Raw genomic sequence first — 17406 nt, forward strand, 5'->3', positions numbered from 1 at the left:
CTTGTAAAAATTTGTCACACGTGAATTTAAATTTAAATTTCCGCAAATTCAAATTTTTAAATCGGAAAATAATTTCTGTTTTTTGGCAACGCTCGGCTAGAGCTAGAGCTAGAGTATTTCCAAGTGCACATAGACTAAAAAATATACTCGAAATTTGTTATTTCAATTAATCATTCTCATTACTTGCGCGGTAAATTTAAATATTTGAAAAATAAATGATTAGGAATTGGAAAAAAATTAAAAATCGTACGTCAAAATAAAATGGCGGCAGAATATGATGGAAAATATTTTTAAAATAAAAAAAAAACACTTAAGTGTTTGAACAAACCTTGGCGGGGAAATAAAATGCAGAAGGGTGTCCTAATATACTTGGAGATTTGAATTAAATTCAAATCCAAGTGTATTGCAGCTAAAAAACGTCACTTAAATGCTATTTCCCACCATACGATGCCAGATGATTTTGATCAGGAACTTGGAAGTTATCAGCGTCAGCAATTCGCAACACTTTACACTTTACCCTAGCACTAAACTCTCAACACTTAACTACATTATAGACACTTTGCACAATTTAAATTAACAAAAGATAAATTTAACAATCACTGCACAATTTTACATGAAGCCACTGCAATACTGTTTCAATTCAAACGTAAAGAACAAAGAAAGATCTGGACTACTACTGCCGTTGTCGATGATACTGACTGCCGCTATTGGACCGTCAGTTGAAACAAAGCAATCGACTTTGCGATTCATTCCCTCCCCTTTAGCAAAAATTTGAACGTTGAATACAGCAATGCGCAGTAGCGCCAACGGCGCGAAATTTCAAAATTGAAATTTAATAATTTTATTAAAATTTGTGTATCAATAATTATGTTAATTAGACTACAAAATATACTCGAAAATTTATATTTTCATAAATAAATTAATAATTATTCTCATTACTCGCGCGTTAAATTTAAATATTTGAAAAATAAATAATTAGGAATTGGAAAAAAATTAAAAATCGTGCGACAAAATAAAATGGTGGCAGAATATGGTAGAAAAAAATTTGAAATAATGAAAAAAAACACTTGAGTGTTTGAACAAACCTTGGCGGAGAAATAATATGCAGAAGGGTGTCCTATTACACTTGGAGATTTGAATTAAATTGCTCCAAGTGCATTTCAGCTAAAAAACGTCACTTAACTGCTATTTTCCACCAGACGATGCCAGATGAGTTTGCTCAGGAACTAGGAAGTCATCAGCATCAGCATCAACAACACTTTACACTTGCACTGAACACTTAACACATAACTGCACCACACACTTCACAATTTAATTAAACAATAACTATGAGCAAAAAATTTTATGGATAATTACGTGACGCCACAGCAATGGCGTTTCAATTTGAACGTAAAGAAGGATCTGGACTATAACTGCCGTTGTCGTTGTCGGGATGATACTGACTGCCGCTATTGGACCGCCAGTTGATACAAACCAATCGATTCTGCGATTCATTCGACTTTAGCAAAACTTTCAACGTCGATTACAGCGACGCGCAGTGGCGCCAACTTGGCGCGAAATTTAAAAATTTTATTAAATATTATTTGTCTGAATAATTATATTAATTAGTGTGCATTCGAAAAAATTTTTCGATCGTAAAGCACGAACGAGTCGTGCAATACTCTAACTAGAGCATTTCCGATTACACCTTTTATCAATTTTGATAAAGTATTTATTATTAAAAATTTATTTTTATTATTTTAAAAAATATTTGATTATAACCTCAAATAATTTTCGTGTAATTAAACTTGAAAATTTATAAAATAATGGACGAAGATAATTTTGATATTTTTGAACTAAAAAAAAATTTTTTAACTTGTACGCCTTTGGAAAAAATAAAATTCCCAAAAAAATTAACCGCGGAAAGGCAAAAAGTTATTTTAGATGAAATAATAACCGATTGTTTGGTGCAAAAGTACCCAGTGAAAAATAATTACCGCAGAAATTTCCTGCGGCTGGTGATCGAGCGACTGGAGAACGACAACGAAGAAATTAATGACGAATTGTATGAATTTTTCTGCAGTTATTTGTCCGCCGCGGACTCTCCCATGCACTATCGTCATTTCCTGATAAATTCAAACCAGCGCGTAATCATCAAAGAAAGCAAGTCAATTATTTCTGATGGGACTACTGGGCTGTGCAGTTGGCAGGTAAAATTAATTTACAATTTTCATTAATTAATTAAATATAATCAACTAAAGAAATGATATTTTAGGCAGCAGAAGTTTTGGCAGAATGGTGTCTAGCAAACAAGACCGAACTGACCGGAAAATCTCTAGTAGAATTGGGATCCGGGGTCGGATTGACAGGACTGACGATTTTGAAAACCTGCAGACCTAGAAGTTATACATTCACTGACTGCCACCCGCGAGTTTTGAATTTACTTGAAGAAAATATAAAACTCAATACTGATATCAATCATGAAGACCCCGAAAATCTGGACGCTGATGTCCAGGTCGTAGACCTGGCCTGGGAGTCAATCGACCAACACAAAGAAGCCAATTGGATGTCACCAGATTTAATTCTCGCCGCAGATGTTGTGTATGACTCCAGTTTATTTCCCTCGCTAATTAACGCAATTGACGTCTTATTAAACCAAGAAAATAGTTACGCAATTATCGGCATTACTGTGCGGAATGAAGATACGCTCGGCACTTTCCTGACACAATTAGGTAATATTGCAATTACGTAATTACTCTAATGTTAATATTATTATTACTAAATAATAATTTCCGATACATGATCAGAATTGCGTCGTTTTAGTATTAATTAATTAATTAATTAATTATAAATAACATTCCCTCTTGGGAATTGATCAAGTTTCCTAGTGGAATCAGTTGAAGAAATTGTGCAATAAATCCATACTCGTTTGACGAACTGCTGACGTTACTTTTTACCGAATTGGGTGTAAATGTAGAATCGACTGGTCGGCAAGTTGCTTAATCGACAATATTTTTAGGTCAATTAATTACTGACGCTCGACTGAATCTGTTGAAAAATTCTAGCAAATGATAATACGTAATAATTTAATTTTTTTGATCATGCATTGGAAATTTTAACCCAGCACTCCCGTCATGACTCTATCAAAAAATCCTGGTGGGATTGCACGAGAACCCATGGAAATTCATGATCCTGAAGTTAGCAGACATTTAAAAATTTTTGAATTTTCATATTTCAAGAAATCAATTGCAAAAAAATGAAATAAAAAAATGCACATGTAGAAAATTTAAAAAACTATAGGTGCAAACTTTTCAAATATTTTTTTTTTATGTTTCATCGTCTAAAAAAAAAGTCCAAACCTTATTAGACGTCTGTTAATTTCAGTATCATTGGAAATTCATATAGAAAAGTGTGGATTTATATAAGGATCCATGAGTATCTGGATTTCCATATGGGAAGTCAACATATAAAACTGGACTCTCATGTAGAAAACTGTGGATACTTGGATTCCTAAATAGGGACTTGGGTATATGGATTTCTTGGTGGGAAATTCGAATAGGAAATTCAGTTTCGGGGTATCTGGATTTTTATGTCTATCGTCTATTGATACGTATATATATATAGATAAATAAAAGAATATTCCTATAGGAAACCATATGGGAATTTATACGAAAACGTCATATGGGAATCTAGGCTGGATTTCCATATGGATTTTTTTGATAGGGGAGCGATACACTAGAAAACACGGGAGTGCTGAAAGATTAAGGGTCGGCAGCATTAACCGAATTCAGCCTTAAATTTAAAATAATAAATTACAGACAAACATAAACTGATGCACGATGAACTGGCAGTCCCGACTTACAAAATGTTCAGCCCACCATGCACGCCAGTCAAAGTCATCAAAATTACTAGATAGTTTTTTTTAAATATTTTATTTTGTGAACTAAAAATTTACATAATAATTATATAAAAAAAAAAAAAACGAGTGCATTTTTATAAGAAATATAATAATAATAAAATGTAAGTTTATCTGAATAGTGTAAGTAAGAGAGGAGATTATTTAAAACCATTTTCGTTTATTTTGGCGTTTAACTTTAACTTCAGTCTCGTCCACATCCTTATCAGCATCTTTCTTGTGACCTTTTTTTAATAAATTTTTTTCTTTAATATGTAATTTTTCCTTCAGTTTCATTTTTTTTCCTTTGTGCGTTTTTGGTTCTTCTTGATTTACTTTTTTAGCTAAAAAATAATAACCAATAAATAATAAAACATTAGACAAATGTAGTGACGTAAGACAGATAATTGACGTCAATTGATCAGCAGAAAATTAACCGGTCATTTTTTAAATTGATTACCGGTTCCCGCGCAAATTTGATATTGCCCAGAAAAATTTATAAAAAATTGACCAAATAATTTTTTGATGTCAATTGTCAGCCAAAAAAAAAAAAATTACCAGTATATAATTCCATGTGCATGTTAATACTTTTATCCTCTTCGACTTCTCGACGACGATCCATTTCCAGGCATTCAACAATTTCGCTGCGCTTCTCAACGATTTCGACGAGCCTCTGAATGAGAGCTTCCTCTCGTTGCTTATCAAAGTCGGTCTTAGTGGCCTCGGGCTGGCAAATCAAACATCGTATTTGGTATTCAATGTCCGCGTGCTCTTCCTCCAGGCGATGCTGCCTTCTCAATAGCATGAGCTCCGCCTGCCGTCTGAACAACTCGTTCTTCTCATTAACGAGCGCAAATAATTCAAGCACAAGCTCGTCCGCGTCCATACTCAAGCTGCTCTCATTATTGTCCTCGTCTTCTTTCTGATCATTTTCACATTTATTCCTAATCAATTGCTCGAGTCTGACGCCCTGTTTCTCCAGCCCCAGCTGCTGCATTTCTATTTCCGCGAGCTCGAGCTTAACGTCCTTCATCGACATGACTTTTATTTTACGTCTCTGGGGTATCGGACGCGCAGGAGCAGGAGCTTTTTTACGTTTCCACTTGCCCTGGCAACTTTTATCGAACTTGGTGTAATCTTGATTACTCTCTGACCTAGACAGCGACTGTTTTGTTCTATTGGCCTCATTTTTACTCACTTTAATATCCTCCCACGACTCGTTTTCTCTCTCAGCGTCTTCTTCCATACCAATCAATCTGTTATTAACATTAGCATTTATATTCATTTTATTACTTATCGGAGAGTCGTTTGTCAATGACAACTTTTCTATTCCCATCGACAGTGGAGTGCTCGTAGGCATCGGAGGAGGTGGTGCCGGTTTACTCTTACGTGGCCTTGGCGTCCGGATTCCCGAGTCCTGATAATTAACATCATTAGATATTTTATTTAGAAAGTTTAACTTAATAATATATATTTTAACAAACTTATACTTACGTTAAACTTATCAGGTGTCCCGGTGACAGATCTATCAGGGGGCGGCGGAGCAGGTCGACGCTTCCTGTAATAACTACTGGGAGTTGTTGAGGTAGAACTGGCCAAGGAACTGCTGGAAGCATAGAAATCATCTCGTCTCAAATCGCTTCTCTCCAGTTTACTTCTCCTGGGTTTCGGTATCGGGGCCTCCAGCTTGGAATCTTCTTCGCTCTCATGATCTTCGTCGCTCCAGAAGGGATTTAGCGGAGCCTTCAGAAGCCTCTTAGTGGTCTGAGCGTCGACAGTCCTGGCAGCGGGTTTGGGAACCTCCTCGGCGTCGTCGCTATCGAAGGGATTGTTCGACCTTTCGAAATCGTCGGTCTTTCCGTCAGTCTCTTCATCACTCTTGAAAGGATTCATATCATCAGGATAAGTCTCCACTTCACCTTCTCCATCTCCATCTCCATCTTCATCTTTATCTTCATCTTGTTTTTTTTCAACTTCTGTTGACTCAACGCTGGCATTTATAATACTCACACACGTGTCTCGCGGTTTAGCAATCGCTTGCGACACCGGCTCGGTGATTGTAAAGTCATCTCGCGGGCATACTTCCAGCGAGTCTGGCTCCATTCGTGATACACCTGACACACCTGTTTCGCTGTCACAGTCTTTATCACCAGCATCAGCATCACCATCGGCTTTATCATCTCTTCCATTATTATTATTAGCAATAACATTAACATTAACAACTAAATCTTCGAATAATTTCAGCCTTTTCTGAACAATTGAAAGACACTGACTTACATCCGTACCAGTTACGCCGACCATCTCTTTGGTATCCTGGCTTTCAAACTCATCTTTATTTTTATCCTTATCACTAACAATTAAATTATCATCAACATTAACATCAACATCAACATTAATATCCTTATCTAAATTATCGGACGTGGCAGTAAGGCAACGATGAACACTAGAGCTAACATCTAAATTATTTACAGATTTATCATTTATTGTTCTTGATGTCATGGAATGTAAATTCGTCTTAAGATCTTCAAGACTATCTCTCGATTTAATGTCTGGGGAAGCGTTGACATCTTGGTCCTTCGAGCCACCATCAAAAGCTTCAGATTCCGAGTCTACGGTGTCTGAAAGCAAATGGCTCGACATGAAATTCAGTCTCATTGATGCGATCTGCGATGTCGACTTGAGATCTTTAGATTCATTCAATTTTTTCAGCTGTTTCTCTTCGTCGCTCAGTGATCTATGATAACTTATTTCCTGATCTTGAGATTCCGGGGGTTCAGATTCAGCTGCGGTTGTAGCGATTGATGAATCATTTGCACCCAGCGCCAAAGAATCGTACTCGCTAACACTAATATCGGTGGTGTCTTCATCGGGACAAGTTTCGCAGCAGTACTGACCCTCTTCTGTTTCATAGTAACTGCACGGTGTCAATTGGTTGTGACAACGCGCGCATCTGAAGCATGTCCGGTGATAAGTTGATTTTGATATCACCAATTTTTCCGCGAGAAACACTGGCATGCTGCAGACTACACATACTTCCCGACGCATCCCCAGACGTGGTGCTGCCTAAACATATCAATTATATTTTATTATTACTCATTAATTACTCACATAATTATATCATTAATTCCTTATTTATCTAGACCGCCAATTTTTAAATTATCACATTTTTTTAATCATTCAAACTGTTAAGGCGGGAAATTATAGCATAGAAACTCTGTCTTTGGTCCTTCGAGCCACTCATCTCATAGACAAATTAAGATAATTACGCATTATTTTTTTTCAAATTCAACAGAAAATTATCAGGAATAACGTAAGCTCATTTAATTTTTCAAATTATCATCCAAAATGTCAAAAATGTCACCAAAATTTATTTTTTTCTGTAATTGTCGTTCAAGTCGAGATAAAAAATTTAAAAAAAATGACATGTAATTAGATTTGTAATCTAATTACGCATTATTTTTTTTTCAATTCAAGAGAAAATTTTAAGGAATACCACGAGCTCATTTAATTTTTCAAATTATCACATTTTTTTAATCATTCAAACTGTTAAGGCGGGATATTATAGCATAGAAACTCTGTATTTGGTCCTTCGAGCCACTCATCTCATAGACAAATTAAGATAATTACGCATAATTTTTTTTCAAATTCAAGAGAAAATTATCAGGAATACCATAAGCTCATTTAATTTTTCAAATTATCATCCAAAATGTCAAAAATTTCACCAAAATTTATTTTTTTCTGTAACTGTCGTTCAAGTCGAGATAAAAAATTAAAAAAAAATGACATGTAATTAGATTTGTAATCTCAGCAGTCTCAAAGTCCAACGGAAGTCGGTTACTTTACTGGTTTATGATAAAAGTATAACGGAAGTGAGCGTGAGTAAATCTAAAACAGTTTTCCGAAAGTTAAATTATTTTTCTCACACCCATATAAATAATTTTAAAAAAGATAAATTTAAAATCAGCGGCAATCGAATGGATTAAAATAAATTTAAATATTAATTACACAAATTCCCACTGCATATAAAAAGTTTTAATCAACAATCTGATAACACAACTCCAGCAAATTATTATATTAGGTCACGTGCTCTACATGCTTTCTAAGTCTGCGAGTTATAAAACATAAAAGTTAATGCGTTTAATATCCTGATCTTCAAACCTGTTGCTAATTCATAACAAATTACAATTACAAATATAAAAAAAAAATAATATCCAATGACATTTGTTTAATTTAAAAATAAAAATGACTCAACCGACTACTTAACATGCACGCTAGTGTAAGTTAAACAGGTAACAGATATAAAACTCAGTTCAATGCCCTCCTGCCGGTTCTTTTACCATCAACATCAACATCTCCCTCAATATCAACAATTACATAAATTATTAAACTCGGACACAACAAATGCAATTTAAATTTATAAATAATTACAAATCAATTACCGTCGATTTCATAAACATTTCACCCTCAATTAAAATATTTTTTCACCGATTGTTATTTATGTTGGAGGATAAGTAAAGCTTAAAATTGTTAACAAGTCCTAACTAGTGAAGAAAACCGATTAATACTGAGTTTATTCGTTATTTAAGTATTCGTAGCGCGTGCGCTTTTACTTCTTTATTATTTTATTTAAACGTGTGTGTATATAAATGTATGTAGTACATAGAGGATAGAGTACATCAACATGTCGACGGTCCATAAGTCGGTGATTATAAATAACTCACGCGATAGTCTATCGCCTCTACTCCATTCTATTTTGTTCCTTTTACTAAATAATATGTAATGCAACTTAAACTTCTATTGTGATTGTAATTGTAATTGTAATTTTAATTAATTATTTTTAACTTGTAAGAGTTGACTAGTAATAAATTTTTATCGATTTACTATTTGTTGTAATTGTTTGGTAATAGCAGTAATGAGTAATTATATTTATTGTGAATTAAATTTGATATGAGGTATTAATTGGTGGTGATTAAAAGGTCAGGAGGTCGCGGTTCAAAAGTAGGCGATGATGTGACGAGTGAATCAATGACCTGAACGTGGATGTATTTGCTATCGACGGTTTAGTTATATTATATATACACTTCCGTTGGTGCCTGAGTAATAAAACATTCCGACAGGGTCTTTACTACGTGACGGAATATCATTTTAAATAAATACGGAGGGAATATTTAAGTAGTTTTTTTTTTTTATTTATTTTCCAGGTGAATTTATTCGCGGGATAAAATACGAATTTGCGGAAGATAAGTTTTTATTTTATGCGCATATGGTTCTTCGGGATTTTCGGGGAAAGTATTGATGTTATGAAAAAATGTTTGAGGAAAATTTTTTCGACAATTTTGTTGCGGACAAAAAAGGTCATGAGTCTCGAGATCGTAAATTTTGAAATTTGAAAGTTATGGAGATTTTTAATGACTCGGATTGATAAAGGGCTTCAGGAAGTAAACTTTGAAATGGTTGTAACTTTTGAAATATTGAAAATATGACAAAAGGGCTAAGGACCTTTTTTGTAGGGAATTAAATTCTGGACAGAAAAGGTCCTTAGTCGCATCGTCGTAACTTTGTAAGTTTAAAAGTTATAAGAGATTAAAATTTGATAATTTAAATTGATAATGAAAGTCCTCCGAAAAGTAAATTTTTAAATGGTCATAACTTTTGAAATATCAAAAATATGAGAAAAGGGCTAAGGACCTTTTTTGTAGGGAATTAAATTTTGGACAGAAAAGGTCCTCAGTCGCATCGTCGTAACTTTGTAAATTCAAAAGTTACAAGAGATTAAAGTTTGATCATTTAAATTGATAATGAAAGTGCTCCGAAAAGTAAATTTTGAAATGGCCATAACTTTTGAAGTATTGAAAATATGAGAAAAGGGCCAAGGACCTCTTTTGTAGACAATTAAATTCTGGACAAAAAAGGTCTGAAGTTGCATTGTCGTAACTTTGTAAATTCAAAAGTTACAAGAGATTAAAGTTTGATAATTTAAATTGATAATGAAAGTGCTCCGAATGATAAATTTTGAAATGGTCATAACTTTTGAAATATCAAAAATATGAGAAAAGGGCTAAGGACCTTTTTTGTAGACAATTAAATTCTCTATAAAATTTCTTAGTTTCATTTTTCTCTAAAATGAATATTTAACTAAAAATATGAATTGTTGTAATTTTGATGACAAAATTTTGAAAATAATTTTTGAATAAATCTTGTATTAGTAATAAATAATAAGCAAAAAGCATGCACATAAAAAAAAATGTTAACATCGTGTTACTTGTAAAAAATAAACAATATTTAATAAACAGTAATACGACGTACTTAAAGTACAAATGGATGAATTGAGCACAGTAAAATATAAATATAAATAAAAATAATATAAATATAAATAAAATAATTTGAGTGAAAGCATAAACAATAAACGACATAAGCAATTACCTTCTAGCAGAATATTTCAGGTTTATATTGCCCCATTAAGTCCAAGCTTTCCTCCTGAAGAACAAAAATAAATCCGTGACGGTATGTGTTAACTTATAATAGTTATTTATTCTCTCGTACGTTAACTAGGATTAGTTATAGAATAAAAAGAACAAATAAAAAAAAAACAAAACAAATCACAAGCTCTTTACTGTAAATTAAAATTCTAATAAAATAAAAATGAAATAAACGGCGGAATTAATAATAAAATAAATTTTAAAAAACTGTCTCGTTATTTTTTAACGAGCAATGACGCCGTCATAATCGAGGACAATTGTCATTACGTACGGAAGTGAAGATAGGAGGCACGAGAGTGACGAGAGTGGGAATTGTGCAAGTCTCCATCTTCGTGTAGAATAAAAATAAAAATAAAAATAAAGTATTACGAATAAGTAGTAGTAGTAGTTGTAGTAAAAGAAGTTGTTGTAGTTGTTTAAGAATAAGAATAATAAGATAAGAGGATAAAAAATAAAATAAAAGGTAAAGCAAAGGTAATATTACTGACGGGGCTTGTACTCTTTTAAGTACAACCAAGAGGGCAATGACGTTACTCTCGGAAGAACTCTTAGAAAATCGTGAGCAGTATCTCCAGCATCGGCATCAGCATCATCAGCAACGGCATCACCAGCATCACCACCAGAAGCTTCATCTGTAACTCTGACTACTCGTGTAAATCGTGTACAACTTATCCTCAACTTGGAGAAACTTAAATTATTATCTGGCTGCTGGCGAGCAGAGGGTTTGCCCGGAACTCCGACATTTCCTTCTCATTATGATGTTACGCGGGTCGTCGATCAGCTTCGGACTCTGCTACTTATACTATTACTTGTACTGGTGCTGGTGCTGGTACTGATGCTTATGCTGGTACTTCTGGAACTAGTATTGGGACCTGCTCAACCTCCTTTATGTTCAACTGACTGGTTGGATTTTTATTTTCAGACGATTGTGTGGACTGAGCGCGAGAGAAAACTCGACGAGGAAGAGACCGCGTCATGTTGATGTTTAATTTAATATTATTATTATTATTATTATTCTACAACTACTACAACAACTAGTAATTCGATTTACAGTTGAGCAATTTGCAAGACAAAATAAAGCCGTGAGTAAACAGAGAGTAGAGCGATATGAATATTTTTTAAGCTTCAAGTCTAAGCTGATGGTTTCGACGTTTATGTAACACGGTACTATTTTTTTATGGAATTTGCTAACAGTTTTCGAAGACTAGGCTCAATGCTGCGGGTGATAATAAATATTTTTATCGCGTAACGGTCAGGCAATTTTGTCTTCAAGTATTTTTATCACAATTTTTTCATTGTACTTTTTTCTAAATAAAATTTCGCGGTTTAATTTTCAAAAGTAATTCAAGTTGATAAATTATTGCGGACATAAAAAGTTTAAAAACAAATTTAGAGCTTTAATTATTTATTTAAAATATGGGTTTGTTATAAAACTTTTTAACAAATGGATGACTTGAGTTAAAGTGACATTTAAAAAAAAAAAAAAAAAAAAACAAGTTGCGCTTGTTGCTGGGTAATAAAATTCAAAATAATATTATTGTTATAGGGTCATAAATTTTAAACTCCAGAGAATTAATTTGCGCGGCAACAATTAAATTTCAAATAAAAAAATGGGTTGCAGTTTTTTTTTAACTCAACAAATTTTCATTAAAAGGAAAACAAACAAAGTCTAAAAAAAATCTTGTGAAATCTAGATCATTTAATTGGTCGTATTGAGCGCATACGCAATTTGGTTTATTAAAAAAAGAAATAAAATAGTACTGTGTTACTTAACGGCTGAATGAATGAAAAAAAGTCCTGCTAAGGCATTCACATTTAAAGACCGTGCAAGTTATCTCAGTTACCTTAGACGCTGGGGATTCAGCAGGTGTAATTTGCTGGCTCGAGCTCTCGGGTGTTCTGCTCCGGGCAATTCTACTCGGCGACGAGCCTGAAAATAAAAATAATAAAAATCACAATAACTAAATAATTAATTATCGCGTTCATCAATCTTGTATCGCCTTACTAATGTCATAAGGTCGTGCGCGATGTATAGTGCGGTCTTATCGATTTGTTTAAATCAAAAGGTCGCTTCTAACGCCGATAGATTACCCCCGGCAATAAATAACCAGCCAACCAAACAAATAAATAAATAAATAAACTCAGCAAAATTATTAAATTCTTTACGCAATCGCTCCGCGGTTATGACATTTTATTAACAATGAAGACGCTCTTACTTAGATTGCGCAAGCTCTCCTCGTTAAAACCGCGGGTTGATAACCAACCAGCAAAATTTTAATCTTTATTTGAAACTTGCACAAAAAATTTTACGAGAGCTTTTTTTTAGAGTTCGATTCTCTACAAAAATATGAATTCGAAGTTAAAAAAAAAATTTCCCATGTTATTTCAATGGGTAATTTTATAACTGAGCTGAAGGGTCCAACTTGGCACCCAATTTTTTACGTTACATTCAACGTAATTTTTATGAGACCGAAAAAAAAATATCGAAGTTATTTGGCGCAGTCTATTGTACTATTAAATACTCGATACTAAATATCTGGTACTGGATACTGGATATCGGATACTGGATAGCAGTTATCCGGTTGTAGCAATAATGCGTTCTGGATTTATTGTATCTCTGATAGTATGAGTTGTATAAATAGTTAAAATAATAAAAAAGACGAGGACTTGTATGACTATAAAACATATTTTGCGCACGAGAAAGTCTCGACGCCTGTCACTGTACCCAGTACCGAGATACGGACACTTAAATGCGTGTGACCTATTTTAGCGTTAACATTACATTGCATTAGACGCTCGAGTATCTACGAGTGAGTTTTTTGTTTCATTTTAAAATACTTAGACTAAATAATAACAACAGCAGCAACAGCAACAGCATCAACCATCTAGCAACCATGTGTGTGTAATACCGCTGAACAAGTTTGCGACAATAAATGCGAATGGAAGCGCGTCTTTACACGTAAATAATATCTATATATATGTAGATATATATTGTACACATATTAATTCAAGTTGACTGGTTTTCGCGCGCGACTGCCTCTAGAACTCTTTCACTTTTATCGCCTGGAGATCATGCCTCGGGCAGTACGTCGTAAGCTCGCGGTTTTATTCTCTTTAATTATTAGTCAGACGTCAATAAATCAGATATTTATTTTTATTTTCATTTTTATTATCATTATTATTTTACTTAATAATAATTAGTCTGTAAAAAGTAAATTAATTAGCGAGTGGGTGGAATAATTTACCGGCAGAATAATTGATAGTTAAATTTGTTTACCTCCAAATTGCTGATAAAACTGTGAGAGATAGGTGAGGATCGAAAGTCGATCGGGTACCGAGCACGAGGCCATGTCCTCGGCGTCCAGCAGGGCAGGAATACCCAAGTGCTGCTCGGCTGTTCTGAAGGCCAGCTCGTTGTTCCCATAAACGTCGTCCTTGTTCAAACTGCTGAAATCTCTGGTTAAACATAAAAATAAAAGACAATTCTTATTTGGGTATTGACTACTAAGTACTCAACTTAAACTCGTATCGGGTTTATCTCTTTATGGTTATTTAAAAACTTTTTTTATATTTATCGTGTGAGTCAGTGGGTATTTTTAACCAGAGGTCAACTTTGGACCTTGATTTGTAACTGTTTAAAAAATATAAAATTTAAACCAACAGCCGGCTCCTTTTTGGGTTTCTAGGCTAATAGACTTGATAGTTTTTAGGCTCGGAATTTTTGAAATAACCGACTGTCAGCCGCGATAAAAAATTGCGTTCATAATAACGAAACACGATATTTCCCAATCGATACTTGATATATATATTTATATATAAACATAACAGCCGCGAGAAAACACGATCGTGGAGTGCATCGGTATCTTCGTATCTCGTTACACACCTGCATTTATTATTATGCAGACTCAATACTTTTAAAGGATTGATATAATATGAGGATCGTGACTGAAAAATACTACACTGCGTAGTCTTTAATCTTTAAATGAAATCTGGCTACACCTAAAATGGTTACATCATTCGATAGTTTAACTGTTTATTTATTTTATTGTCTGCGAGATTACTGTCTCATTTTAAATAAATAAATATTTTATTTAATCAATTGTTGGCTTTAGCTGATTACGTTTTTTCTTTTTTTTATTAATCATCTGGGAATTATTTGCGGTTATTAAAATAAAGATTCGGTTATTAATAATTACTGTGCACTGGAAAAAAAATATTGATTTAAATTTTTAAATTAGTCATTATGATTAAAAATAATTTGGTTGTAATCGCGGTAATTGATCAATTGGAAGTATGTAATTATATTTATTTAAATAATTGGTGGACTGAAGTAAAATAACTTTTGTTTAGTAGTAAATTTAGTAGGTTGTCACGAGATTATTTTTCAGTTTAAAATTACCGTGAAAATTGCACCGACTACCTGAGTCACGAAACTATTGATAAAAAAATTTCTACGTCTAAGAGAAAGGAACACAAAGAAAATTTTTTTATTTCATGAATTTAAAGCGTAACTGTTTAATTTATTTTTTACTGTACGTTAAAAAAAACATGATTTTAATTTTTACTCCAAATTTAAAAAAGTCGCGGGTAATTTTTGAATGGGCGGTAAAATTTAAAAATTAATTTAGTATTTAATTGGGTAAAAAAATAAAATTAAAGTCAATTTAGTCTTGTTTATAAAATCTTAATATTTAATTAACTGAAAGTTTTTAAAACCCACACACGTCTAGGTTTAAATCTTGGCTCTCATCTTGCCATAAATTAAAACCTACAAGATAAATTGTCAGTATTGTCTCATCATATTATTACTTAATAAATAAATAATTCAGCTAAAAATAATTTGTCATCTCAGGTCTCAACTTCTACTCAAAAAAAAAATCATTTCTTAGCGCAAGAATTTTTTTTCTCGCCCCAAGAAAATTTTTGCTTTCAATTTTTCGTGCAAAAAATTTCTTAGGGTAAGTAAAAATTTTTTTACGCCCAGAAATCCTTTTTTTTTTCGTGAACAAAAGAAAGATTGAAAAAAAAAGAAAAAAACTCACATGAGGTCCGGTCTAAAGTGATGTATCATCGCGCAAAAGGCCAGACCATCCCGCCAAGAGGTCGTCATGTTTTGTACGTTGACTCCAGGATACCCTTCGGTAATTCTTCGGCACCAGAGCTCCAGCGCCTTGGGTCCTCGTCTCTCAGTCATCTTTCGAAACCTCAGCTGAGCTAAACTCTTATTGTTTTATTGTAAATCCACTGGGTGTTTCAATCCAGCCTGTAACAATACAAGATCATTGCCCTTAAAACAAATTAATTAAACATGACGTAGGTGTATTTCTCTCCCCGACAAAAAGTAACACCCAGACCTTTAACATAAGCAGCCAAGTAAAGACTAAAGTCTAAGTAGAGAGTTTACAAACTTTTATTTTACTTCTTCTGTATACAGTTAAGCTCGACTTCCGGTCTAACCGGTGTTTTGCCTCAACGGAATCGCGTGATAAAAAGGACTGTTTTAGAAAAAAACCTCTATATATACATACATATCTATCAATCTATCACCTTTTATTTTTATTATCACTATCATTACATTCATTTTGTTACCGTAAACTTTTTTATTTATTTTTTTTCATCAATGGACTACATTACAGTCACGTAAATCGAACGGAAGTTAGTTTTATTTAACTGCCGGTTTAATACCAGACCAATTTAATAAAAGACAGACAATAGATAATTTTAAATATAAAGGAGAGATTTTAAACAATTAGACTGGCCTAGAACTTGGTTCTGGGTTTTATTCTTGTTTTTTATTTTATTCAATTATTATAATTATTTTATTTAGGTGTCACGATAATTTATAATCAGAAACCGTGACTCCTTTCGCTTTTTAAAATACGATACCAATATAATCTGCAATCTTCGCACTATTTCTCAAACAAGAAACCATTAACTAAAATTACTTTTATTATATTATTTTTTTACCTCGCGTTATTATTATTATTATTATTTTTCTGGGAACTGTTATTATGCAAGTCGACAGGAGGCTCTAATCGTCCGATCTTCTTTTTACCTCTGATCCTTTTATTTTTTATCTCCGCATAGAACCTTAGCATTAGGGATCAGGGACAGCTGGATGACTACCTGTTTGATCCTCCATCAAAACCCATATCATCCTTAACATTTTTAAAATAATAATACAAAAGAAAATAAAATTAACAATAGACCATTCAATTTTTACTTTTTAAAAAACCCGCCATTTTTAAACAAATTTCAAATAGAGCTGAGCTAAAAAAAAACAATTGACGAGAACACGCGAGGCCTAGGGTATATTTATGTATCTATATATTTATATATGTTCAAACCGTGGGAACGTTACCGGTAAAAAAAAAGTACAATATTTATATATTAGAAGTAAAGACGGTTACGTCGCGACGCAGCCCGCGACGTTCGTGTAATGATTAAAATCATGCACTTGTAAATGCACGCGATCATTTTTACTCTTGTAATATAAATATATATATGTATATATATAATATACATACCTTACGTCACACAATCCTTTAAACATTGCCTTCCACGTGTCACACCCAGTGACAATTACTCATTACACCGTAACATCCGTTTAATTTAAATCACTTACGAATTTTATTTGTTAATTATATAAACGCATATATAAATGTATATATATATTTTAAATGATAACGATAATAATAAATTGTTATTTTATTACTTGTGTACTATACGCGCGTAAATCGACAACTGACTGTCTGGCAAAGCGTCTTGTGTATAACCAGCATTATATCAGCCCTCTCTCCCGCCGCCGCCATTTTCCCCTCCCATAATGCGCGCGCATGCCCGCCATTTATTCAAATAATTTAACCCCTAGTGTACTAATTTTTGTAAACTTTTATTTTAATAAAATAAAAAGCTTTTTAAAAATTAAAATGACCTCCAAAGTTTTTCATAAATAAATCATCAGCCCGGAGAATTTGAATTTGAAAAAAATTTTGACAGCGCGGGAAATTTGAAACGCGGGATTTAAATGATTGAAATAGCAATATAGGGAAT

The 17406-nt window shown here is 33.2% G+C and overlaps 2 protein-coding genes across 3 annotated transcripts; one reads left to right on the forward strand and one right to left on the reverse strand.

Annotated features, from left to right (window-relative positions):
• The first annotated feature begins 1579 nt into the window (after positions 1 to 1579).
• LOC130665817 (protein-lysine N-methyltransferase EEF2KMT) lies at positions 1580 to 4153 on the forward strand. Its single transcript, XM_057466422.1, has 3 exons — positions 1580 to 2189; positions 2255 to 2711; positions 3798 to 4153. The coding sequence occupies exons 1-3, from the start codon at positions 1806 to 1808 to the stop codon at positions 3893 to 3895; spliced, it is 939 nt and encodes a 312-aa protein (XP_057322405.1). The 5' UTR covers positions 1580 to 1805; the 3' UTR covers positions 3896 to 4153.
• On the reverse strand, positions 3891 to 17108 carry LOC130665815 (MICAL-like protein 1). Of its 2 annotated transcripts, XM_057466414.1 has the most exons (7): positions 16881 to 17108; positions 15396 to 15616; positions 13631 to 13809; positions 12198 to 12283; positions 5369 to 6937; positions 4433 to 5291; positions 3891 to 4218 (listed from the first exon to the last, which is right to left on the reverse strand). In XM_057466414.1, the coding sequence occupies exons 2-7, from the start codon at positions 15545 to 15547 to the stop codon at positions 4040 to 4042; spliced, it is 3024 nt and encodes a 1007-aa protein (XP_057322397.1). In that variant the 5' UTR covers positions 15548 to 15616; positions 16881 to 17108; the 3' UTR covers positions 3891 to 4039. The 2 variants fall into 2 exon arrangements, with proteins under 2 accessions (XP_057322397.1, XP_057322398.1); XM_057466415.1 differs by lacking the exons at positions 12198 to 12283; positions 13631 to 13809; positions 15396 to 15616; positions 16881 to 17108 and adding an exon at positions 8314 to 8676.
• Between the last annotated feature and the right edge of the window lie 298 nt (positions 17109 to 17406).

The sequence above is a fragment of the Microplitis mediator genome, chromosome 3 (assembly GCF_029852145.1).
Source record: "Microplitis mediator isolate UGA2020A chromosome 3, iyMicMedi2.1, whole genome shotgun sequence".
Lineage (NCBI taxonomy): Eukaryota > Metazoa > Arthropoda > Insecta > Hymenoptera > Braconidae > Microplitis > Microplitis mediator.